General features: G+C 40.0%; 1 protein-coding gene across 7 annotated transcripts in view; it reads left to right on the top strand.

Moving 5' to 3' along the window:
* The window catches only part of nme7 (NME/NM23 family member 7), a 139457-nt gene that overhangs the window by 20698 nt on the left and 93629 nt on the right, over nt 1–25130 (top strand). For all 7 annotated transcript variants that reach the window (XM_043700891.1, XM_043700892.1, XM_043700893.1 and 4 more), the window contains exons 3-6: nt 588–754; nt 3276–3386; nt 10094–10289; nt 16256–16358. In XM_043700891.1, coding sequence (XP_043556826.1) covers nt 588–754; nt 3276–3386; nt 10094–10289; nt 16256–16358 — 577 coding nt within the window. The remainder of the gene's footprint in view (nt 1–587; nt 755–3275; nt 3387–10093; nt 10290–16255; nt 16359–25130) is intronic.

Raw genomic sequence — 25130 nt, 5'->3', positions numbered from 1 at the left:
AAAGACTGTGAGGAAGTAATAACATCTGTATTGTAAAAATGACAGGTGGCAGAACAAGTCTGTCTTTCAGTGTTGAGCCCGTCCAAGTTGGCTACTGAATCTTTTTTTTTCATTGGAATGCAAATTCAACTGATTATACCAAGGTTAATTTCATCATACTCCGCATTCTGCATGTTTTGTCTACTGTGGACTTAAGCTGCTTCCAAACCAACGAAACAATACCTGGTCTGCTTTCCAAAATATTAAAACAATTCATGCGTTTTGGTAACAGAGAGCCAGTCCAGATCACAAGGGAGTGTTATTGTTGCGTTCCGGATCCCACTACTGCACAAGTAGGCGTCAACTTCAATTTATTGAAAGAAAGCAGACAACCATATTCTTAAGGGAATGACTGTCGCCAGTGAATTGATGTAGGAGCCTGTGGCAGGCTGGCAGCTTGTGGGAATTTTTTTTCGTAATGTGAACACTTTGTGCTCTTTTGTGGAAAGTGTTTGTAATTTTGTGTGTGATGTTATTTTTACCTTCTTTTAGGGGTTTGTTTTATTTTGTGAATAAATATGTTGATATCCAATTTTGACATTTTACAGTATGATATAAAGAACCGCCGTACCTTTTTGAAACGGACAAAGTATGAACAATTGCGGCAAGAAGACTTGTTCGTTGACAGTGTAATTACTGTGTATGCTCGTCAGCTCCATTTAGTAGGCTATGGAGACCAATACACAGCTCTCAAACTGGGAAATAAGAAACAAAAGTAAGAATTTAGTTTCAAGTTATATTCAGAGTTCACACTAATCACTGAAGGTGTAATTGGATCAAATTAGTATTAAAATGCCATTCAGACACATAGGATTTTCACAATTAGTGAATCTTATCCCACAGTAATATGATGGTAAAGCTGATCAAATTTTGACTGGAGCAGTTCGTCTATAAAATGGTCACGTATCATTTTGTTTTATTTTGTTTCCTGTGCTTGAATTGGATCAGTCTTTGCATATAGTTCAGCTGATTTTTATTGCTTTAGTCAAATTGATGTATTAGTAATTTCCTGTAAATTCAAAGAAGCTCTCCCTAACTGTCTGTTATGAACTTTGAGTTATAAATATAAATGGTGCATTGTTTATGTACTCGAGAGAGAGAGACTTGGTGAAAATCTAATCCTGATTTGTTAAAGTTGAGGCATAAAGGTTGTCTTTGATGTAATGGGGCTGTCTTAGAATGAGCAGTCAAGTTTATATAGTGAGGAAGCACGGAGGGAAGGTGGATGTCAATAAGTTTACTTTTGTAGTTAACAGTGAACTGGTTTATTACACTCCTTCAAAGAGGCAGTAGGTTGGATATGTGCTGAAAAATGGTCATGCAATAGTCTTGGAAGTTGTAGAATCATAGAATCCCTACAGTGTGGAAACAGGCCATTCGGCTCAACAAGGCCACATGGACCCTCCGAAAAGTAACCCACCCAGACCAATTCCCCATACCCAATTACTCTACATATACCCCTGACTAATGCACCTAACCTACACATCCCTGAACACTATGAGCAATTTAGCATGGTCAGTTCACCTAACCTGCACATCTTTGGACTGTGGGAGGAAACCGTAGCACCCGGACGAAACCCACGCAGACACAGGGAGAATGTGCAAACTCCATACAAGATGGTCGCCTGACGTTGAAATCAAACCCCAGTCCCTGATGCTTTGAGGCAGCAGTGCTGACCACTGAGCCACCGTGCACCTTATGGAGTGAGAAATAGTTTTGCCAGATGTCTCTGGAATTGACTATAGGTCTGTTTATGCCCATACCTTTAGGAACAGGATGAAATTTAGTGCATAGACATCTAATCTGCCCATCCCTGGGTGAGAAGATATGACCGAATGGGTTTTTCCCTATTCTCTATGGAAAAACATAACTAAACTTTTACACGTATTTAAAACCCCTCTCATCTATAACGAACGGCTATGTTCACTGCCTGACAAAAGTAGAGCATTTCCTCTTCCCACTTCCTCTTCTTCCTTTATTCCCCTCCTTTTCTCTTACTGCCGTCCCATTCTCTTTCTTCCTCTCGTGCTCTTGCCCTTGCTCTCACTCACTTAAGATAGCCAGCACCCATCAAGATAGACAGCCTTTGTAAATGCACAGATGGGAGCAGGATGTAATTTTAGGAAATTTGCAGCCTAATAGTATAGCAACAGTGAAAGAATCGAAAGGGATGCTGATGAGGTAGAGTTGGGTGCCATCAGTAACATGAAAATTAATGCTAACATTATCATTTTATTAAATCATCGATTTTGGAGTCTTGAAGCACTGAGAATGTAATTACATGATTTGTTAGCACAGACATTTTCCTGCTCTCCTCTTCTCAGTTCTTTTCTATTATCAATTGGTTCCTGTTTCAGATGTTTAGAGATGTTCTTTCTCATTGTGGAGCAGGTGTGACTTGAACCTTGGATCTCCTGGTTCAGTGGTCGGAGCACTATCATTGTAATAGTAAAGCCCCTTGGTCCCTGTTTCTTTTCTTTTCTATCCTTTTCTTTTGCCTTTCTTTCTATTAAAACCCACCAAGCTTTCTAATCACCAAATCAAAGAGCTCACCTCTTAATGTTTTTAATCAGACAAGTTATGATATACCTCCGGTGGGGGTAAAAATTGAACCCGGGTCTTCTGACTCAGGGCTAGGGACTGTACCACTGTGCTGCAAGACCCTTTTGAGAAGTAAAGCATCATCCTTGTCACTAACTAAATTTACAAGCACTACTCAACAGTTTAAAAAAATAAGAACGGAATAAAATTGAAATGGTGTTGGAGGGGGACTATAATACACCACACACAAACATCAAATGCAAATAAAGGTATATTCTCTGCAACATGTGGCCAAGCTTCCATTTCTCTCAGTTTATATTACAAAACAAAGGGTCATTATATTTTTATATTTCTAGCAATACAAATAGATTATAATACATTTTGGGTCTGTAGGCTTTGAAGAAAGAAAAGATGGATTACTTTCAGCATTTATTTTTCTAAACCAGATATCATCTACCTTCTGCACATTGATCCATTTTTATTTGATTCATTCCCTTGCGCCTGTCAGAATTGAAACATAAAACCTAAATTTGTGGAAAACATTTTGTTGTTACTGGCACTAGCAAAATGGCAAATTACATTTTTCCCCAATAATCTAGAATTTGGATTTCTTCTATGTTACTCACTTTGATTAAAATTCACAATGTTATGGCCTAGATATTGAACAACCTTTTTGCTCTTTATTTCTCTTCCAGGACACTAGGTATAATAAAGCCAGGTTCAGATCTTAAATTCGGAAAATTGGTTGACCGGCTGTACAGCTCAGGACTTATAATATCCAAGGCAAAAATGATAGACCTGACAAGGTAAATAATTCACTAGTTTTTAAAATTCATGCTGTTAAGCTTTCTTGATCTGTTGAATTTCAAAACCTCCTTTGTGAAGCAATGTCTCTACATTGAGAACTGCAACCTTATCTGGGATGGGAAAAAACATCAACAGTTTAAGTGCCACTGTTTAGCAGTCAAGAATAGGCTGTGCTTCCTCACATCTATGGACTTGTGCGTATGACATAGCATGTCCTGCTAGTCACAAGGATGCATTCCTGGAGAACATTACAGTGATTTTTGCAACCAGTGAATGTAGCAGACTGCACATGCAAAGTTTGCAATGCTTGTGATGTACAGTATATGATGCATGTGCAGTACATCTTTGCTCCAGAAAATATTTGTTTTTTCTTTAAAATCATACAAGGCACCCATTACTTTCTGGGTGAAAATCAGTTCTTCTCATGTCCTGTCTAATAATAACCGCCTTAAGTCTGTGGCCCCAGGTAATTTACCTCTCCACAAGTAGAAACAGGTCTTTCCTTTCCACTTATCAAAGCCCCTTATTAATTGCGGGGATATAAGAAAAAGCCTTTTCACCCAGAGGTTGTTAGGTATCTGCATTTCAATGCCCAGTTTAGTTGTTGAGTCAGAAACTCTCAGTTCATTTAAAAGGAACATAGATCTACAGCTGTTGCACTTAACTTATGAAGCTATGGATGAGATGCTGGTAACTTGGATTAGATTGGGCAACTTTGACCTCTTTCTGTGCTATGAGTTTTCAATGGTTCTTTTATTTCTCTGTCATAAATCTATAAAGCTATTCCTGATGAAGGGCTTTTGCCCGAAACGTCGATTTTCTGCTACTCGGATGCTGCCTGACCTGCTGTGCTTTTTCAGCACCACTCTAATCTAGACTCTAGTTTCCAGCATCTGCAGTCCTTGTTTTTACCATAAATCTATACTGTCTATTCCTAATTATAGACTGGTCACTTGGAAATATGCATAATGTCCTTAATGATTTAATTCTAGTACTTTCCCCGTGACACACATCAAGCTAACTAGCATGTAGTTTCCTGTGTTTTGTTTTACTAACCCCCACACATGTACACGCGCACGCACGCACAAAATATTTATTCTTCCAGTCGGGCATTTCCTTATTATGTATTATGATGTATCTTCTATTAACGCTTATATTCTGTCTAATAACAAACCTGCCACTTATCCCTGCTGACCTTACTTAAGTTTAAAATACTAGTCTTAGACTCATTCTTCTCCCATTTCAAACTGGATGTAAAAATCACTCATTGTGTTTGCTGTGTCTAGAATATTTTTGATTTTGAGATCATTAATGAATCAAAGTTAAAAATCAGACAACACCAGGTTATAGTCCAACAGGGTTAATTGGAAGCACTAGCTTTCAGAGCGCTGCTCCTTCATCAGGTGGTTGTGGAATATACAGTTGTAAGACACAGAATTTATAGCAAAAGTTTACAGTGAGATGTAACTGACATTATACTTTGAAAAATACCTTGATTGTTTGTTAAGTCTCTCATCTGTTAGAATGACCATGTTAGTTTCACTTATTATGAGAGAGAGAAAATAGAAACAACTGCTGAGGTACGTGTTAGGAAACACAGAAGCAGGGAATTCTGGCCATGATCTTGACATTTATATGCTCAAATCAGCTAGCCAATCCTGGTGTCAGGAGGAGAATGGAAGAATGTGCTGGAGTAGCAGCAGTTGCAATGGCAAATGAGTACCAGATTAGTGAGGGTTGCATTCAGCCTGAAACATACAATCTTTCAGCACAGCAGGAAAGTTACCTATTTTTTGTCTCTGACCTTGGTCCTTCCATTCTGAATTAAAGAATGTTTATTACATTTACAACACCAAAGAATTAACGGACCTGCTAGTTAACATACAAATAGTTTAATTTTACCAGTCAGGAGCAACAGTCATTTCAACTTCAGAGTACCAAAGAAGATTTCAGCAAAGATACAGCTCTGATTTGTCCATTCCCCAACATTGTCATGTAACTGACAATGTGGGTGAGGGAAAAAGATCCAACCTAGTCAATTACTGCACTTATCAGTTTACTTTCAATGATGTGCAAAGTAATTGTAGGGCCATTCTCAGTACTATCAAGCACCGCTTGCTCAATGTTAACCTGCTCACTGACTGTGAGTTGGGTTCTGGCATGGCAACACAGCTCGAAACCTTTTTATGTCTTTGTCTAAGAATGGACAAAAGAACTGAACTCCAGATGTGAGATAGGAGTGACTGCCCTTGATGTCAAGGCCGCATTTGACTCAGCACGGAATCTTAGTTAAACTGGAGTTATTTGTAAATTGGGGAAATTGTTTCAATGGTTGGAGTCATACCTGGCACAAAAAGGAAGATGGTTATGGTTGTTGATGGTCAATTATCTTGGTCTCAGGGTGCCTCTGCAAGGGTTGACTTTTTTTCCATCAATCATGGAACGTAGGCATCGCTGGCTGGGAGAAAGTGAGGACTACAGATGCTGGAGAGTCAGAGTTGATAAAGTGTGGTGCTGGAAAAAGCACAGCAGGCCAGGCAGCATTTAAGAAGCAAGAGAGTGAATGTTTTATGCATAACCCTTCTTCAGGACTGGGAAGGGGGCTGAGAAATAAATAGGGGGAGGAGGGTGAGGCTAGAGGAAAGGTAGGTGGCATGGTGATAGGTGTGCAAAGGTGGGAGGTGATGGTGATAGGTTAGTAGGAAGTGTAGAGCGGGTAAATGGGAAGGAAGATGGACAGTTAAGTCAGGTCAAGAGGGTGGATCAGAGTTGGAGGGTGTTAAGACGGACCCGCGGGGTCCCGTCTTTGCATGTTCTTTCGGAAGGAGAGACTCACACTGGCAACTATGGTTAGACGCAGACAGCAGTTTATTCACAGAATCTTAACTGGTACAACGAATCTACAAGCATGCATTCGTTGGAGAAGGCGTTCTCTCTTCCCGTTCAAACTTGACACAATTATACTTCGCGCTGCCAGGAGTCCCCGGTCAGTTCGCCTTCCCCATTGGTCCATTCATCTGCGCGCGCTGGGGATCCGTCCTCCTATTGGCCGCATCGAAGTGCCTGTCCAGCTCCTGCTGTGCTTGACAATGGCTCAGCCATCCCCGGGAGCGGTTCCGATCCCGTATTCAATAGTTCATTGTTTCAAGGAATTACTATGCGTCTGACAGGCTAGCCATTTTCAATAGTTTCAGTTTAACTAAATTGTCAATTACACTTATCAACTTTAGACTTAAATAGAGCCATTCACACTCAATAGTTACAGGTTCCAATAGAGCAATTCACACTTGTCTAACAGTTACAGATTCCGACCGGTTTCTTTATTAATCCCGAGTTTCGATGGGGCAATTGATACTGGCTGGTATTTACAGGCTCCAAGATTTAATTAACATTATGCATATCCCTTACAAGCTCCAGCAGTCATGCAGTCGCCTGCAGCAGCTCGCTTGGCTGTTGTTAACCATTTCAGGGCTGGAAGTGTCACCCTCCCTAGCCCTACATTAAACACCCCAGTGAAATCTCCCCAACAAGGGTTGAATCTGGGATGGGGTGGTGGGGGAGGGGATTTTGTGATTTCAGAGTTTTACTTGGCCAATGTACCTAGCATCCCTTGGATTTGGTCAAGTTAGCAATCTATCTGCCCTCCACCATATTGACACGATTCCTCTGATGCCCTCCACCATATTGACAATTTCCAGTTCCTTGACCCTAACTGCCTCCTGTTCACCATGGATGTCCAATTCCTTTATATCTCCATTTCCCACCAGGATGGCCTGAGAGCTCTCGGCTTCTTCCTTGACCAGGGGCCTAAACAATCCCCATCCACCACTGCTCTCCTCTGCCTGGCTGAACTTGTTCACTCTTGATTAGATTAGATTAGATTCCTTACAGTGTGGAAACAGGCCCTTCGGCCCAACAAGTTCACACCAACCCTCCAAAGAGTAACCCATCCAGACCCATTTTCCTCTGACTAATGAAGACTATGGGCAATTTGGCATGGCCAATTCACTTGACCTGCACATCTTTGGATTGTGGGAGGAAGTCGGAGCGCCAGGAGGTATGTGCACTCCACACAGACAGTTGCCCGAGGCAGGTATCGAACCCACGTCCCTAGTGCTGTGAGGCAACAGTGCTAACCACTGAGCTGCTGTGTTGTTCCACCACTGAACAATTTCTCCTTCTAATTAACTCACACCTACCAAGTCAAAATGGGCACCCGCTTTATGGGGTATGTGGAATGATCCTTGTTCCAGTCTTACACTGCTCCCCTCGCACTACTCTTTTCTTGATACATCGAGAACTGCTTTGGTGCTGCTTCATGCTCCCACCAGGACCTTGAAAACTTCATTCAATTTCTACCCCTCTATAAACTTCACATCCTCCATTTCCGACACTTCCCTTCCTTTCCTTGACCTCTTTTTTTTTTCGGGGAATGAAGTGTCCACTGCCATTAACTACAAAGCCACTGACTCCCATAGATACCTTCAGTACAGCTTGTCACACTCCACGTCCTGTAAGGACTCCATCTCAGTTCCTTCGCTTACTTTGCATCTGTTCAAATGATGGCACCTTTCAAAACAGCACTGTTTACATGGCTTGCTTCTTCAGTGACCGTGGTTTGCCACCCACCGTGGTTGACAAGTCAGATGTGGTTGAGGGCCCTACCACCCGTGCTTTTGCCCTTGCCCCTTCTCATCACTCACACCGGTGTGATTGGGTTTCCGCTGTCCTCACTTTTCATCCCACCAGCTTCTGCAATCAAATGATCGTTCTCCGCCATTTCACACAACTCCAGGAGAATGCTGCCACCACCAAACACATTTTGCCTTCACTCTTCCTTTCTGCATTTCATCAGGATTATTCCCTCCAAGCATCCTAGTCCATTCCACAACCACCAAAATCCCCCACTACCCCAACCCCACATGGCACCTTGCCATGTAACCATAGAAGGTGCAAAATTTGCATCTTTACCTCCTCCCTGCTCTCCATTCAAGGGCCTAAACAGTTTTTAACCTGTACCTTGTATTTGCTGCACCCAATGTGGCCTACGCTACATTGGAGAAATCAAACGCAGACTAGGTCATTGCTTTGTGGAACACCTCCAGTCTGTGTGCAAGCAGGACTCTGACCTTCCTGTAGCCAGTCATTTTATCATGCATCCTGCTTGCATGCCCACATGTCTGTTCACAGCATGCTGCAGTGATCTAGTGAATCACAGCACAAACTAGAGGAACAACATTTCATTTTCAGACTTGCCACTTTACAACCTTCAGACTTTATTGAGTTCAACACCTTTCCAATTGTGAACCATTTCTTCCCTTTCTTTTTCACTTGTTATCATGTCGTCTCTCCTGTCTCCCTTTCCCCATCCCAGTGTCTGTCCTTTCAAGTCTGGTAGGAGAGACACCATTGTTCTGTCAACCTCACATTCTAGTCACTTTATCTGAACTATAACTATCTTTTTTGCACCAGCACCCTAAATCCACTAACCGCCCCCCTCCATTCCCCCAAATTATAGCATAAATTCTGTCCTATCCACACTTACTTCATTATCTAGACCCAAAATGTTAGCTTAGTGTCCCTCCATGGATGCTGTCTGACCCACTGTGATCTCCAGGATTTGTTGTTTTCAGGACAGATTCCAGCATCTGCAGTAATTTGCTCCTAGCAATCTATCTGTAGCAGGCTGTCTTTAATTCCTTATGAAGCGTGATGTCATGTCCTGTGAAGTGTCATTAAATATTTTACTGTGCTAAAGGCCTGATATAAATGCAAGGTTTTGCAAAGTGACATGATTCCATTGATTTTATTTACTGATGTTGACCAGTCTTGCCTAACGATATTCAATGTTAATTTTTTAATCAATAGCAGTCTTCAAAAAGTAAAGACAATTGACTTCTCCAAAGAAATTCTTCCTTTATAAGGTATTGTTCCCGTATTGCTGGAAAAGCACAGCAAGTCAGGCAGCATCTGAGGAGCAGAAGAATCGACCTTTCGGGCATAAGCCATTTATCAGGAATGGTCCTGTATCCGAAACGTCAATTCTTCTGCTCCTCGGATGCTGCCTGACCTGCTGTGCTTTTCCAGCAACACACTCTCGACTCTGACCTCCAGCATCTGCAGTCCTCACTTTCTCTTAGTTGTTCCTGTATTGTTGTCATTGCAGGAAAATGGGAGTTTTCAAGAAAGAAAGAAATGATTCATTGTCCATCATCAAAACTTAGTTCATAATGTTGCTGCAATATTGCATAATTGCAGTTTACTAAAATGTGATAAATATGTAGTGTAAATTCAATGTGTTTGAATCCATAACATACAAATAATTTTACATTGAAACAATTTACTAGATCTTAATATTTTAATGGTAGCCATGATGTGGAGGTGCCGCTGTTGGACTGGGGTGGACAGTTACAAATCACACAGAGATGAAGGAGCGTGCTCTGAAAACTTGTACTTCCAAATAAACCTGTTTGACTATAACCTGGTGTTGTGTGATTTTTAACTTAGTATTTTAAGTCACGTGTCTACATTTAGTCAAACAAATTGAGATAAAATGAGCAAACAATTCACATGAGATTGTAGATTTTGTCTCTGTAATGACTGGTTGAAGTTATTTAATAACTTTTCTGCTGAAGCTAAATTGAATGTATCAAATTATTCAGTAGAGTTGTTAAAAGGTGATAATGGGATTTTCTTTCTCTTTCAGTGATCTTCTTAGGTATTTAACTTGTGGTCCTGCTATTGCACTGGAAATTATGGGAGATGAGGCTGTTTTTTCATGGAGGAAACTAATTGGATCTCCAGATTCTGGGAGAGCAGAAAGTGAAGCCAGAATTCGGGCTCTTTATGGAATTGACAATGCCAATACTCATGGTTCTGAATGTGCTGCAACTGCAGCTCGAGTAAGCATTCTTTATATGAGATTGTGAGATTGAGAGATAATTGTGTTCTGAGGCCAATTTATTTAGTTAATAGTCTTTAAAGGCTTAAAACCTGAATGCTCAATTAAAATGCTTGAAGAAATACTGGTCTAGTTACTTCATGATTGAACTTGAAGAACATAGAACAAGAAAAAACCTATCTTGTAGTTGATCTTAATCCAAAACTTTGTTTTGAAAATATTTGCTTACTGATTTGATATTTCCAATTTGAACCATTTATACCTCCTGAACATTGATAGGAAACTACTTAATTATATCCTTCAGTACTTAACTTTTAGACTGGAAGATGTAAAATTATTTTTTTTAAATTGAGCCCCATCATTACAAACCCCACTTGAGCTTACTGTTGACCATTGCAAAAACATTTTGATAATCTGAAGGAAAGGCTGGGCCCACACTTGTATGGACTGTAGGGGTCAGGAGTTAGTAGAGTACATAACAGGTGGATTTAGCATAAGTGGGAAAATAATGAAGACTAAATTAGGGTTGCAGAGCTCACACATGAATGTGTGGAGTGTGGAAAATTAGATTGGTGAACTGCAGGAGCAGCTAGCTTTGTGGAAATAATATGGATGATAAAAATGACCTGGCTCAGAACAGGAGTGAATGCTAAATATTCCTGGATACAATTTTTTTAGAAAAGGTGGGAAAGGAAGAATGGTAACAGTATTAATGAAAGAGGAATTTGCAAAGCTGGAGAGAGAGGATGACCTAGAGAGTCCAGGACAAAATCCATTCACTCGATCTAAGAAACAAAAATAAGTACAATTAAATTGCTCCGTGTAGTTTCTAGGCTACCAAATAGTGAGAAAGATGTCGATGAACAAATTTTCAAGGAATTTTAAAGAATTATAGAGTAGTTATAAAGTTGGACTTTAATTTTCTGAATATAGTCAGGAATAGTAGTAGTATAAAAGGTCTAGGGGGGAAGAATTCTTAGAATGTGTTCAGAAAAATGTTCTACAACAGTATATTTTCAATGAGAAAGGAGACACTTTTGGCCTGTTTTTTAGGAATGAGGTAGGCAAAGTGAATCGAGTGCCAGTCGAGCCACATTCTCAAAGCCATTAATTATTGTATTATAGATTTTGGGTTGGATATGGCAAAAGTACAATCTAGAGTAAGAATAATTAACTGGGAGAAAGCCAGTGGGGTAAGAATGGTTCTGGCACAAAAAGGTTTGAATCTAAGATTATCTCAAGAATTTGGCTCATTTTAAAGGAAGAGGGAGTTCAAGCACAGCAAAGGAAAGGTAGGGCAAACAGATCCAGGGCTATCTTGGTGATAAAACAGAAAATGCATGCCTATTTATGACAAGTGTCAGTTTGTAGTACAATTGAGAAGGTTCAGAGGGAAGCTGACAAAGAGAATAAGAGAAGGAAAGAAAGAATGCAGGAGGTTTGGAAATATCCTGTGAAGATAAAACTGCTGATATTGATCACCTGCATGAGTTAATTAACCCTCTCTGGCACTATTGTCTGTCCTTCATTCCAGACTTTGGGAGTTTACCTTCCTGGAGATTTGCTCCTTCTCCCTTCTGAGAATAATTCTTGAGGGTCTTCTGGTCTCCTGCTGCCCATCTCAAACACCAATGCCATTTTATTAATTTTGGTTCCTTCTGTCTGCTTAGTTTGTTCACTTTTCAAAGATTTATGGCTGCTCCTTTTTTTTTTGAGGTATTAATGCGAACATCCAAATCACTTCTACAAATGATGAAAAGTAATGGACCCAGCACTGATCCTTGTGGCACTCCACTGGTCACAGGCCTCCAGTCTGAAAAACAACCCTCCGCCACCACCCTCTGTCTTCGACCTTTGAGCTATTTGTGTATCCAAATGGCTAGTTCTCCATGTATTCCATGAGATCTAACCTTGCTAACCAGTCTCCCATGGGGAACCATGTCGTACGCTTTACTGAAGTCCATATAGATCACATCTACTGCTCTGCCCTCATCAATCTTCTTTGTTACTTCCTCAAAAAACTCCAGTCAAGTTTGTGAACATGATTTCCCATGCACAAAGCTATGCTGACTATCTCTAATAAGCCCTTGCCTTTCCAAATACATGTACATCCTGTCCCTCAGGATTCCCTCCAACAACTTGCCCACCACTGACGTTAGGCTCACTGGTTATAGTTCCCTAGCTTGTCCTTACCACCTGTGTTAAACAGCGGCACCACATCAGTCATACATTAACTTGTGTTTTTAGCACCTTGTTGGCTCGCTAAGGGTTAGCTTGCTGGTGAAATATTAATTGACCAAGGTTATTCACTGTGTAAGAAACACTGTGGAATGTTTCTAAGGGACATGGTGTGAGCCTGCATAAATAGTGTAGATTTTCATTTTCAAGCTGTTGATCCATTGGCTCTATATTCATCAACAAAGCCTTCTGATTTTAATTCTACAGTTTAGTACTATCTATTTTTTAGGTACTAACTAGCCTTCTAAGCTTTTAGACTGGCAGAGATAAGGTGCTCCTTACAAGATGGAGGTGTGAGCCTATCGTATTTATTAAAGTAAGAAAAAAAATCAGATGTATTAAAATGTTTAACACAGATAATGGACTTTTGTTTATGCAATCTATAAGGTCACCCCTCAGCCTCTGACGCTCAAAGGAAAATAGCCCCAGCCTATTCAGCCCCTCCCTAAAGCTCAAACCCTCCAATTCTGGCAAATTCCTTGTAAATCTTTTCTGAACCGTTTCAAGTTTCACATCCTTCCCATAGGAGGGAGACCAGAATTGCACACAATATTCCAAAAGTGGCCGAGCCAAGGTCCTATACAGCTGCAACATGACCTCCTAACTCTTGTAGTCAATGCTCTGACCAATAAAGAAAAGCACACCAAACACATTCTCCACTATCCTGTCTACCTGCGACTCCACTTTCAGGGAACTATGAACCTGCTCTCCAAGGTCTCTTTGTTCATCAACTCTCCCCAGGACCTTATCATTAACTGTGTAAGTCCTTCCCTGATTTGCCTTTTCCAAATGCAGAACCTCACATTTATCTAAATTAAACTGCATTTGCCTAATGGTCCATCTAATCAAGATCCAGTTGTGCTCTGATGTTACCTTATGTACTGTCCACTACACCTCCAATTTTGGTCTCCTCTGCAAACTTACTAGCTACACCTTCTGTGTTCACATCCAAATCATTTTACATAAATTATCTTACACAGGTTTATAAAATCATGAGGTGCATGAATAGGGTAAATAGGCAAGGTTTTTTCCCTGGGGTGAGGGAGTTCATAACTTAGGGGGCATAGGTTTAGAGTGAGAGGGGAAAGATTTAAAAGGGACCTAAGGGGCAACCTTTTCACACAGAGGGTGGTGTGTGTATGGAATGAACTGCCAGAGAAAGTGGTGGATGCTGGTACAATTACAACATTTAACAGGCATCTAGTTAGGTATATGAATATGGAGGGGTTAGAGGGACATGGGCCAATTGCTGGTAAATGGGACTAGATTAATTTGAGATATCTGGTTGACATAGACAAGTTGGACTGAGTTGTACATGTCTATGACTGTATAAATGCAGAACTGACAGGAATCTTTGAAAATGGTAATAAAGCAGTTAATCAAGAAGATGGGATGCTGAGATTCATAAATAGTAACATAGTTAAAAAAGCGAAAATGTTACTCCAAACCTACATAAAACACAAATTCAATACTGTGCAAATGTACGTGAAAGCTATGGAGGCAATACAAAGAGACGTGCTGGAAATTGTTTCAGGGATGTGAAATTATTATTATGTGGATGGACAGAGAAGATTGGATTGTTTTCCATGGAGCTTACAAGGCAAAATAGAGATTTTATAGAAGTGTTTAAAATCATAAAGTGTTTCGGTGAAGGAACAAAAGAGCAACTGCTTTCAATAGTTGAAGGCTTTATGATTGGTACATACAATTTTAATGTGAGTGGCAGGGGAGATAACAGGATTGTTATTGGTCTAGTAATCCATGCTGATATTATGGGGACATGGGTTCAAATCCTACCATGGCAGCTGGTAGAATTTGAATTCAATTCAATCTCTTTTTACTCACTTATGAGATGTGGGCATCTCTGGCTGGTTAGCATTTAGTTGCCCTTGAGAAGGTGACAGTGAGCTTTCTTCTTGAACTGCTGCAGTCTTACGCTCTTAGTAGACTGGGAATTCCAGGATTTTGACCAACGATACTGAAGGAACAGTGAAATATTACAAGTCAGCATGAAGAGTGGCTTGGTGGCGAACTTGCAAGCCGTGGTGTTCCCATGTTTGGCTGACCTTGTCCTTGTCCTTGTAGATGGTAGTGGCCGTGGGTTTGGAAGGTGCTGAATAAGGAGCTTTAGTGTATTTATGCAGAACATACTGCTGCTACTGAGTGTTGATGGTGGAGGGAATGGATGCTTGCAGATGTGGTGCCAGTCAAGCAAGCTGGATGGTGTTGAGATTCTTGAGTGTTGTTGGAGCTGCACCCATCGTACTCCTGACTTGTGCATCGTAGATGAAGAGAAGGCTTTGGGGAGTCAATGGGTTACTTGCTGCAGTATTCCTCGCCTCTGACCTGCTGTTGTAGCCACTGTATTTATATGGCGAGACCAGTTGAGTATCTGGTCATTGGTAACCCCCAGGATGTTGATAGTGAGGAATTGAATGATGGTAACACCATTGAATGTGAGAAGGCAGTGGTTAGATTGTGGCACTTGTGTGATACAAATGTTACTTGCCACTTTTCAGTCCAAGCCTAGATGTCGTTCTGGTTATGGATTTATAGGCTAATCTCAATATAGTGACCACAAAACTATTGTTGGTTTGTTGTAAAAACCCATCTGGTTCATTAATGTCCATTGGTAAAGGAAATCTTTTGGCTACATTTGACTCCAAATCCGCAACATTATGGTGGACTCTTAAGTGGCTTCTGAAATGGCCTAGAAGCCAATGAGTCCAAGAGCAATTAGGGGTAGGCAGCAAATACAGGCATTACTGCCAATGCTCATTCCATGAAAGAATAAAATAAAACAAAAACGTGAAGAAAACTTGTAATCGTGACAAATGACTAGAACTTCTTATACACTGAGGGGGATGATGGATTCAGATTTTAATAGCCTTTAAAAAGGGATTTGGTAAATATTTGAGGGGAAAGAGTTGTATGGATACGTTTGAGAAAATGGGGGTTTATGGTTAACCATATTCTTTTCAAAAACATTGGCAGAGATTTGATGGGCTGAATGTCTTTCTTCTGTTCTTCACTGGTTCTTTGCGTATGAGATTGAGATTCCCCCACATGCCCCCACCCAGTCCAGAAATATTTGCCTTGAGATAGCTCTCGCTATTTATTTTCTGGAAAATCAGGTCAACAAACAGATTAACAAGGATATCCTTTTTGCGAGCGACATAAGATCTTAAAATATACATTTTTGACCGGCTGTTCCATCCTTTTTTCACCAGCAAACCTTTGGCTTTATCTTTCAGACAGAGATTGTTCCCTCCATGTGAATAAAACTAGTCATACTTGAATTTTAATCTTTCCAATTTTTATAGATGTTTTACAGCTAATGAGTTATTAGGTCCAAAATAATAATTAATTTTTGCTTATAAGGAAACATACTATTGCCTTGGTACTGGCATGTACAGACCTGCAAGATTGAAAGTTCAATGCATAATTTGTGCTAAACGATGTCATTTCAGCTGGCATAGGGTTGAAGTTAGTACAATTACCTTCTGTAGGCAGAAGAGGCGAGTCAGGAGTTTAGAAAATAGAACAAATTAACCACTCAGCTGTTCTTGAAGCATTTCTGAGGAGAGAAACAGATTTAGTGTTTCAGATTGATTATCTTTTGTCAGAACTTGGTTTTATTTAAGATTTCTGGGATTGACTGTACTTTGTTTCTGTATTAGAAATACAGAATGGATCTGTTCAGTTCATTTTGTATTCTTGTTTTTATAGGAACTAGAGATTTTTTTCCCATCGCTTGGTAAAGGGCCATCAAATACAGCAAAATGTATTGATTGCACCTTATGCATTATCAAACCTCATGCTATTGCTGAAGGTAAGCTTCAGATTTGTCATTTTAAAGGAAAGCATTCCTTTTTATCAGAAGGAAATTAAAATGTAGTTCATTTCTTATAATTAACATACATACTCACAACCTTTAGTTTTCTTTGATCATCTTTCCATAGATTTACTTCCAATAGCTCTTTGAATATAATCATTACAGTTTCCTTAGACATTGTATGTTTGATCATTTTATGTGCATGATTTCATCAGTTTTCATTTTAGAAAACAAAGTGCTTGCATGGTATACTGTTTGCAATAAAAGTTTGTTGCTCCATTCAAAATCATTCATAATTGAATATGAAGAACAGAAGGCAAACAGGGAAGGGCAATAAATGGTAACCTAACCAACAACACCCTCATTGCAAAACACATTTAAAAAAGAAAGCTTAAATATGCTGAAAATGTGAATTAGGATAATTTAAATTAACTAAATTTAAAATAAATTTTAAATAAGACTGAAGTTACTTGTTACAAGTGAAGGATTGGAAAGAATACATATTAAGGGATAATTTTATATTATTTGTATCAATTTTAATTTTGTACTTTAGATGAACAGATTGTTTTAAGTGGAGGGATATGTCCCTTTTTTTTGTACATACAAAGCATGTCTGCTTTGTGAAACTTCTACTTATGTAAGTGCCACAAAAACTGATTTTAAAAAATATTTTTGTTTCGTGCCTTTAATGCAGAATAAAGGCCAAGCTGTTTCACAGGGATGTGATAAAGCTAAATTAACATTAATCCACACATAGATATCAAGGAACAAAATGTCTGTATCAAATTTTTGTGTTCCTTTTGAAATTCTAAGAGCAAATTCCTTTAATCAGATGACATCTTTTCTGTTTGTTTATATTTGCTAGATTGCTTTTCTAGTCCAAGAAATATTGCTAACGGCTATCATTTTTTAAATAGTGAGAAACAAGTTAAGAAAGAATAGAGGTTTGTGGGTCAGAAATCATCAAACTCTAGTACACAGATAAAACATGAGCTAAGTGACTAACTGAACATTAATATTACCTCAAGGGAAATAGCATGCAAAGGAGTCATTTATTCTATGATTGGGTAAAGCTGTGGTAGAGTGTATTGAAGTATACAATTTTCTGTGCATGCATCTTGGGACTGGTGCATTGACTTTGGAACATGTGCAGCACAAACTCTTTAGAATGAAACTGAGTTTAAAGGTATTTTGTTTTGCGGACAGTTTGCATCGAGTAGCCTTGTGAAGTATCCCAAATTATTAAAATAATTTGTGGGATAGGTAGGGGGAAAACTACTTTCTGTAGTGGGAAAGGTCTAGAATATCCCTCTTCTGTTCATCAAGAAGCACTGTGTGATAATCTTCACAGCAAGACAAGCTCACAAAAAATACAGAGAGCAGCAGCTACCTTCTTTGGTCTCACAGAAACCTTCAATTCTGTTAACTGAGAGGGACATGAAAAATCCTCTGAAAATTTGGTTACCCACAGAAATTCAACAGCATCTTCTGCCTGCTGAATTGTAACATACAAATCATGATCCTCGTGAACCGAACCAATTTGAGTATAAACAGGAATTGTGCAAGACTGTTGTCTCTCCTGTGCTCACTTCTGTATGCCGCACCATAACACTCCACTCCTCCATACAGCTGACTGCTGGAGTATTGCCTCCTCTCTGCGAAAGCAGACAACAATGAAATTCATCATCATATCCAGTGAGCTAGCAGAGCATGTAGGCAGCTGAGGAGCATGCTGTATTGATGTCAAAGATCTCAAACCTGGCACCAAGCTTAAGAACTACAGGGCCACAATGTTACCTGCCCTCTTGTGTCTATTGTGGATATGTCAGTGTACAACTGAAATTTCAAAACTTTGAAGAAATACCACTAACAGTACAGCTGCAGAATCCTCCGAATTCACTGGCAGGATAGGTGCTCCTAGACTTTCTCAGGCTGACACTCCCAGCATCAAGGTGCAGCATCAACCACATTGGACAGGCCCAATCATATGCATATCTGACACAAGATTCCTGAAATAAACTTTCTATTTTGAGATTTATTGCAGCAAGTTATTATCAGGAGGCAGAGGAAGTGTTTCAAGTCCTCCAAAGCTTCTCTCAAAAAACACATCTTCACTGACTCATGTGAAACTCTTGCTCAAGACTGTCCAAATTGGAGAAGAAGCATCCATGAAGGTGCCATATATTTCAAGCATCTCTGATAAATCTAACCCAGTGCAAACAGTGGAAGTAGCATGCAAAAACTCCCACCAACCTGCCTCTTCAAACACCATCTGCCCAACAGTGGCAGAGTATATGGATTTATTCACTTCCACAACTTGAGAGTATGAAGAGATGAAATAGAGCATTTGATCACTCATGCTCTGCAATTCTATAAGATCATGGCTGATCATAGAGTCATAGAGATGTACAGCATGGAAACAGACCCTTCGATCCAACTCGTCCATGCTGATCAGATATCCTAACCTAATCTAGTTCCATTTACCAGTACTTGGCCATATCCCTCTAAACCCTTCCTATTCCTATACCCATCTAGATGCCTTTTAAATGTTGTAATTGTGCCAGTCTTCATTACTTACTCTGACAGTTCATTCCATACACACATCATCTTCCTCATGAGAAAGTTGCCCTTTAGGTCCTTTTTTGACTTTATTCCTCCTCACCCTAAACCTATACCTTCTAGTTCTGGACTCGCCCATCCCAGGAAAAAGGTTTTGAATTCCATTTTCCCATTTTTTGATTTCATTGCCTAAAAGAATCCATCCATCTTTGATGAAAAATATTCAGTGATCCCCTTGTCCACCATCTTCAGAGGCAGAAAGTTCCAAAGTCGTACAACCCTGTGAAAGAAAAAAAGCCTCCTTATCTCTAGCCTAAAAAGATGATCCTTAATTTTAAAACAATAACCCCTAGTTATCTAGGCATCTACCGTGTCACGACCATTCAAGATAGGTACTTTATTGAAGTTACCCATCACTCTTCTAAATTCCATTTGAAACAATCCAAGCCTGTCCATGCTATCCTCCAAATACAATACACTCATTCCAATCTAGTAAATCTTCTCTTAACTGTCCCCAACATATTTACACCGTCCAAGGAAATAGATGAAAAGTGCACATAGTAATTGAGATGTGGTTTCACTGATTTCCCTAAATGACTGAAGCATAACATCCTTTTAATGTGTGATTCCTCCAATAACAAGTGTTAGTATCCCATTGGCCTTCTTGATTATGTGCTCTACTTTGCACACCAACTTTGTGACTCATGTACAGGAATACCTAAATCTGCCTGTACCTTTGGATTTCTGTCGTCATTCTACTTTGGAGTAATGTTCTGGTTTTTCATTCTTCCTGCCAAAGTGAATAACTTCACCTTTTCTCACATTGTATTTCTTCAGCCAGATTTTTGCCCACTTGCTCTCACCTATTTATATCTTGCTACAATCTCATGTTGTCTTAAACACATTCTTTCTTATCTACCTTTTAGATCTTCTAAAAAAATTAGCTTCCATCTGGTGTTACCCTTATTTAAGTAATTGACCTAAATTGTAAAATATTGGGGCCTCAGCACAGACCCCTGTGGACTTCATGCATTCTGGCGATCAAGTAATGACTCAATTATATAAATATATTTTCTGTTTTGTGCCTGGCAGCCAGGCAATTTTCCAATTTGATGCCCCTTAGAGCTTTTTTTTTTGCAATAACCATTAAAGTGGCACCTTGTCCAATATCTGGAAATTGAAGTACAGTCAGTCTACCAGCTCCCCCTTATCTACAGTGTGTTATTTCTTCAAAGGAACCTAATAAATTAACATGGCTCCCTTTGACAAGATAATGCTGGCTGTTTATCTTGAAGTTTTCTAAATGAGCACTTAAAACCTCTAATTGTTTTTAATACTTTACCCATGACAGGCATCAAGCTACCTGGCCCTATTGTTTCCTTTTTTATGTATCCCTCCCTTCTTGAATATTTTCTAATTTCCAGTCAAATGGAACCTTTTCCTGATTCTAGAGAATTTTGGAAAACTAACACCAAGTCTGCTCCCTCACTGGGCACCTCTTTTAAGACCCTAGTATAGAGTTCAACTGGTCCTGCAGACTTGTCAACATATGGTTTTGCTTAGTACTGTTTCCCTGGTAATTATAATTTTGCTAAGTGCCTCTCTCCCTTCTACCTCTTGATTTACATGAAATAGAGGAATATCTTACATCCTCTGTTATAAAGACAATACAGAAGAAGGCAATCCTCAGTCCCAAGAGACTGTCATAGAGGAAGATTGCTAAGTTACCACATTCCACCCCATTACAGTATAGTCCATCATAATCAGAGTTAGTGATGTGCAGAATGCTAGAGATTCAGCTTTCTATCCTACCAAAGAAGTTGACTCCAAGTTTATACCCATTGAGCTATAAAAATGTGTGTAGGAGGGAAGAGTCCAACTGTGCACAGCAGGTCACACTGTATAACAGGCACCGACAAGCAATTTTGTTAATGCATTGGGCCAAGGAAAGCATGTGGATGCAGGACCTTAACAGGAAGGATATGGTCATTCAAATGATCCTCTATTGTTTGTACAGCAGGGGGTGTTCACAAAGGAAATTTGTTTGATTGAAGACCAGTCTTCCATCACTGCTTAATTGGAACCAATCCAATGAGAAATGTCTTAACAAAGGGAACTTTTGTATATCACATTATCAAACGGCACCAATAAGTCAAAAGAGAAAATGCTGGACAATCTCAGCAGGTTTGGCAGCATCTGTAAGGAGAGAAAAGAGCTGACGTTTCGAGTCTAACTGACCCTTTGTCAAAGCTAAAAAGGCATCAATAAGTCATCGTCTTCCAAGAGCTCTACCAATCATCCAACTTTCAACAGAATAAGATCTCCAATCAGCCTGAACTTATGAAGTCAGAGACTTATGGGAAGATGGAGTAATGGTAAATTTAATTATCTGGAGAAATGCATATTATAAATAATATTTTAAATGCTTGGGGGTATTGGGGATACAGGGAAGTTGAATAAGTGTGTTGTAAGGTCTGAAATTGTCAATATTGAGCACTTTGATGATGTCATATTGATCTGGTAGGAGAGCAGCTTAGGATCTACCGTCCAAGTCCTCCTACTCATCTATGTAACAATATCAGTACTGGAAATTGTAATTAATTGATAACAGGTATTTAAAAAGACAGTTTCTTGCAAGAGACTCTTGTCACTTGACTATCAAGTGATTTTTCTTCCCCACACTTGACCATATAGGCCCTGTAGATCCTTACCATAAAAGAGGGTGGTGGCAGCAATCCTACCCTATGGTGAACAATAGTGCAGACAGCCTCATATGACAAGGTGGCCAACGGGGAGGACAACTGTGTGGTTCTTAACAGTTCTGTTTGACTTAACACAAATTCCCACCTAATGTTTGTTTCAATTCTTTAACAATTAGTCTGATTTTCTTGGTTGTTTTGGGAGTTTGGATCCATTCTTAAAAAGTCATTATTTGTTCAGATATTTAACTTTTTGCTTGTGATTTATTTAAATTCTGCTTTATCCTGACTATTTTGAAGCTATTTATGAAATCTAAGTCTGAAACATTTTCAGAGTGGTGGCTAGGCCAATTTTGTTTGCAAATAGTGCTAAAAGGTTAAAAATAAATAAATTCTACTTCTGCAAAGATTGCTGTACTTACATTAGTGGCTAACTGAGTTGGTTAGCTGGATGTTTTTTATTCTGGATGTATGTTTGCTCGCTGAGCTGGAAGGTTCATTTTCAGACGTTTCGTCACCATATTAGGTAACATCTTCAGTGACCCTCTGGACGAAGCCTTCTTTATTATAAACCCTTTTTTATTCATTGACAGAAGTGGCCTCACTGGCTAAGCCAACATTTATTTTACATCCCTAATTGCTCTTGAGAAGATGGTGGTGAACTGCCTTTTGAACCATTTGTAGTTTGTGATAGGTAGTCCCATATTGATATTTGATTGGAATTTCTAGGAATGTGACAAAGGCTTGAAAAAGTATTCCTTTCATGAAAAAAAACAGAATATGATGGAAAATTGAGCAGGTCAAGCAGCATCTTTTGAAGGAAGAAACCAAGTTCATATTTTAAGCCGATAACCTATCTGGTTTCTTCCATGACATTTGAGGCTCTCCACTTTTAAATTTGTCATTTGAAGAAGTTCCAGTCTCAGAGTGCACTGATGGCATTGGTAACTGATCAGTTTTTTTTGTAAATCTATTTATTAGCAAATTTTTTTAACTTTACAAACATATCAAATTATTGAAAAATACAATCAATAACAAATATCAGTATAATAAAAAGAAAAAAATCACAAATTACAATACAACATATCTACTAACGACTAAGCTACCGTATAATACAAAACAAACCCTAACACTGTGCAAAGCAACACCAGTAAATAGGTAGATAACTAATAGATCAAAAAAAGAAAGAAAAGCAAAAAAAACAATAAAAACATAAAGTACAGAGATCAGTTTTTTTTAACTGCTAAAGAAGTGCCAGATCATATAATTCTCAAGACGATTAAGACATTTCAGTGGTCAGGAGGAAGCAAATGATCTAATTGTTCAAATTAGACAGATTAGACATAATTATCCACCACCACTCAAAATTTTGTCTGTGGATTCACTTGGCCCTGGCAATTGCATGCTGCTTCCCTGTTTGCCACATAAGTAGTCCTCTATTGTAGCTGCATCAGATTGAAACCTAATTTAGGTATGTTGGTGCTGCTTCTGCTATGCTCCTCTTCAATCTTTGTGAACTAAGGTTGGTTTCCCAGCTTAATAGTAATGATGGAAAGAGGGATCTGCTGGCACATGACAGTAAAGATTGTGATTAAATTCAGTTGTGTTGTTGCTGATAGTCACCATGTCTAATGAATTAGCGAGTTTTGAGAAGATTTTTAGCTCAGGTTGAGGTTATGGATATAGGTTTGCTCGCTGAGCTGGAAGGTTTGTTTACAGATGTTTCATCACCATACTAGGTAACATCTTCAGTGAGCCTCTGAATGAAGCACCAGCAGTGTAGCCCACTTTCTATTTATATGTTTGAGTTGCCTTGGGTTGGTGATGCTGTGGTGACATCATTTCCTATGGTGATGTCATTCCCTGTTCTTTTTCTCAAAGGGCGGTAAGTGGGATCCAACCCCAAGAAAAAGAACAGGAAATTACACCACCATGGGAAATGATGTCACTACAGGAAATGACATCACTAACCCAAGGAATCTCAAACATATAAATAGAAAGCATGCTACACCACTGCTGCTTCATTTGTAGGCTCACTGAAGATGTTACCTAGTATGGTGATGAAACATCTGAAAATGAACCTTCTAGCTCAGCGAGCAAACCTACATCCATGCCTAATGAATGCCCAGTTGTGAGTTGTTTGATATGCTCAGTGTCTGTCCCATTTAGCACTGTACCACACAACATGATGGAGAGTATTCTCAATGTGAAGATGGAGCTTTGCCTCCACGATCTCTGCGAGGTGGTCACTCCAATAATGGGTAAAAACAAAGACTGCAGATGCTGGAGACCAGATTCTGGATTAGTGGTGCTGAAAAACCACAGCAGTTCAGGCAGCATCCGAGGAGCAGTAAAATCGATGTTTTGGGCAAAAGCCCTTCATCAGGAATACAGGCAGAGTGCCTCAAGGGTGGCGAGATAAATGAGAGGACGAAGTAGCAAAGAGTACAATAGGTGAGTGGGGAAGGTGGGGGAAGGTAGCAAAGAGTTAAATGGGTGGATGGGCTGGGATGAAGATGATAGGTCAGAGCGGAGGGTGGACTGCATAGGTGGAAAAGAAGATAGGCAGGTAGGACAAGTCATGGGGATAATGCTGAGCTGGAAGTTTGGAACTGGGGTGAGGTGGGGGGAAGGGGAAATGAGGAAACTGTTGAAGTCCACATTGATGCTCTGGGGTTGATGTATTTCGAGGAGGACCAGTTCCACCACAGAACACACCAGATGGCCTCCTTCTTTAGAGACCGCAATTTCCCTTCCCACGTGGTTAAAGATGCCCTCCAATGCATCTCGTCCACATCCCGTACCTGCGTACTTAGACCCCGTCCCTCCAACTGTAACAAGGACAGAACCTCCATGGTGCTCACCTTCCACCCTACCAACTTTCGCATAAACCAAATCATCTGCCGACATTTCCGTCACCTCCAAATGGACCCCACCACCAGGGATATATTTCCCTCCCCACCCTTTTCCACCTTCTGCAAAGACCGTTCCCTCTGTGACTACTTGGTCAGGTCCACACCCCCCTACAACCCACCCTCCCATCCTGGCACCTTCCCCTGCCACCGCAGGAATTGCAAAACCTGTGCCCACACCTCCTCCCTCACCTCCATCCAAGGCCCTAAAGGAGCCTTCCACATCCATCAAAGTTTCACCTGCACATCCACCAATATTATTTATTGTATCCGTTGCTCCCGATGCAGTCACCTGTACATTGGGGAGACAGGACGCCTCTTAGCAGAACGCTTTAGGGAACATCTCTGGGACACCCGCACCAATCAACCACACCGCCCTGTGGCCAACATTTCAACTCCCCCTCCCACTCTGCCGAGGACATGGAGGTCCTGGGCCTCCTTCACAGCTCCTCCCTCATCACCCGATGCCTGGAGGAAGAACACCTCATCTTCCGCCTTGGAATACTTCAACCCCAGAGCGTCAATTTGGATTTCAACAGTTTCCTCATTTCTACTTCCCCCACCTCACCCCAGTTCCAAACTTCCAGCTCAGCACTATC

Source organism: Chiloscyllium plagiosum, chromosome 12 (assembly GCF_004010195.1).
Source record: "Chiloscyllium plagiosum isolate BGI_BamShark_2017 chromosome 12, ASM401019v2, whole genome shotgun sequence".
Taxonomy (NCBI): domain Eukaryota; kingdom Metazoa; phylum Chordata; class Chondrichthyes; order Orectolobiformes; family Hemiscylliidae; genus Chiloscyllium; species Chiloscyllium plagiosum.
This window is presented reverse-complemented; position numbering and strand designations above follow the sequence as displayed.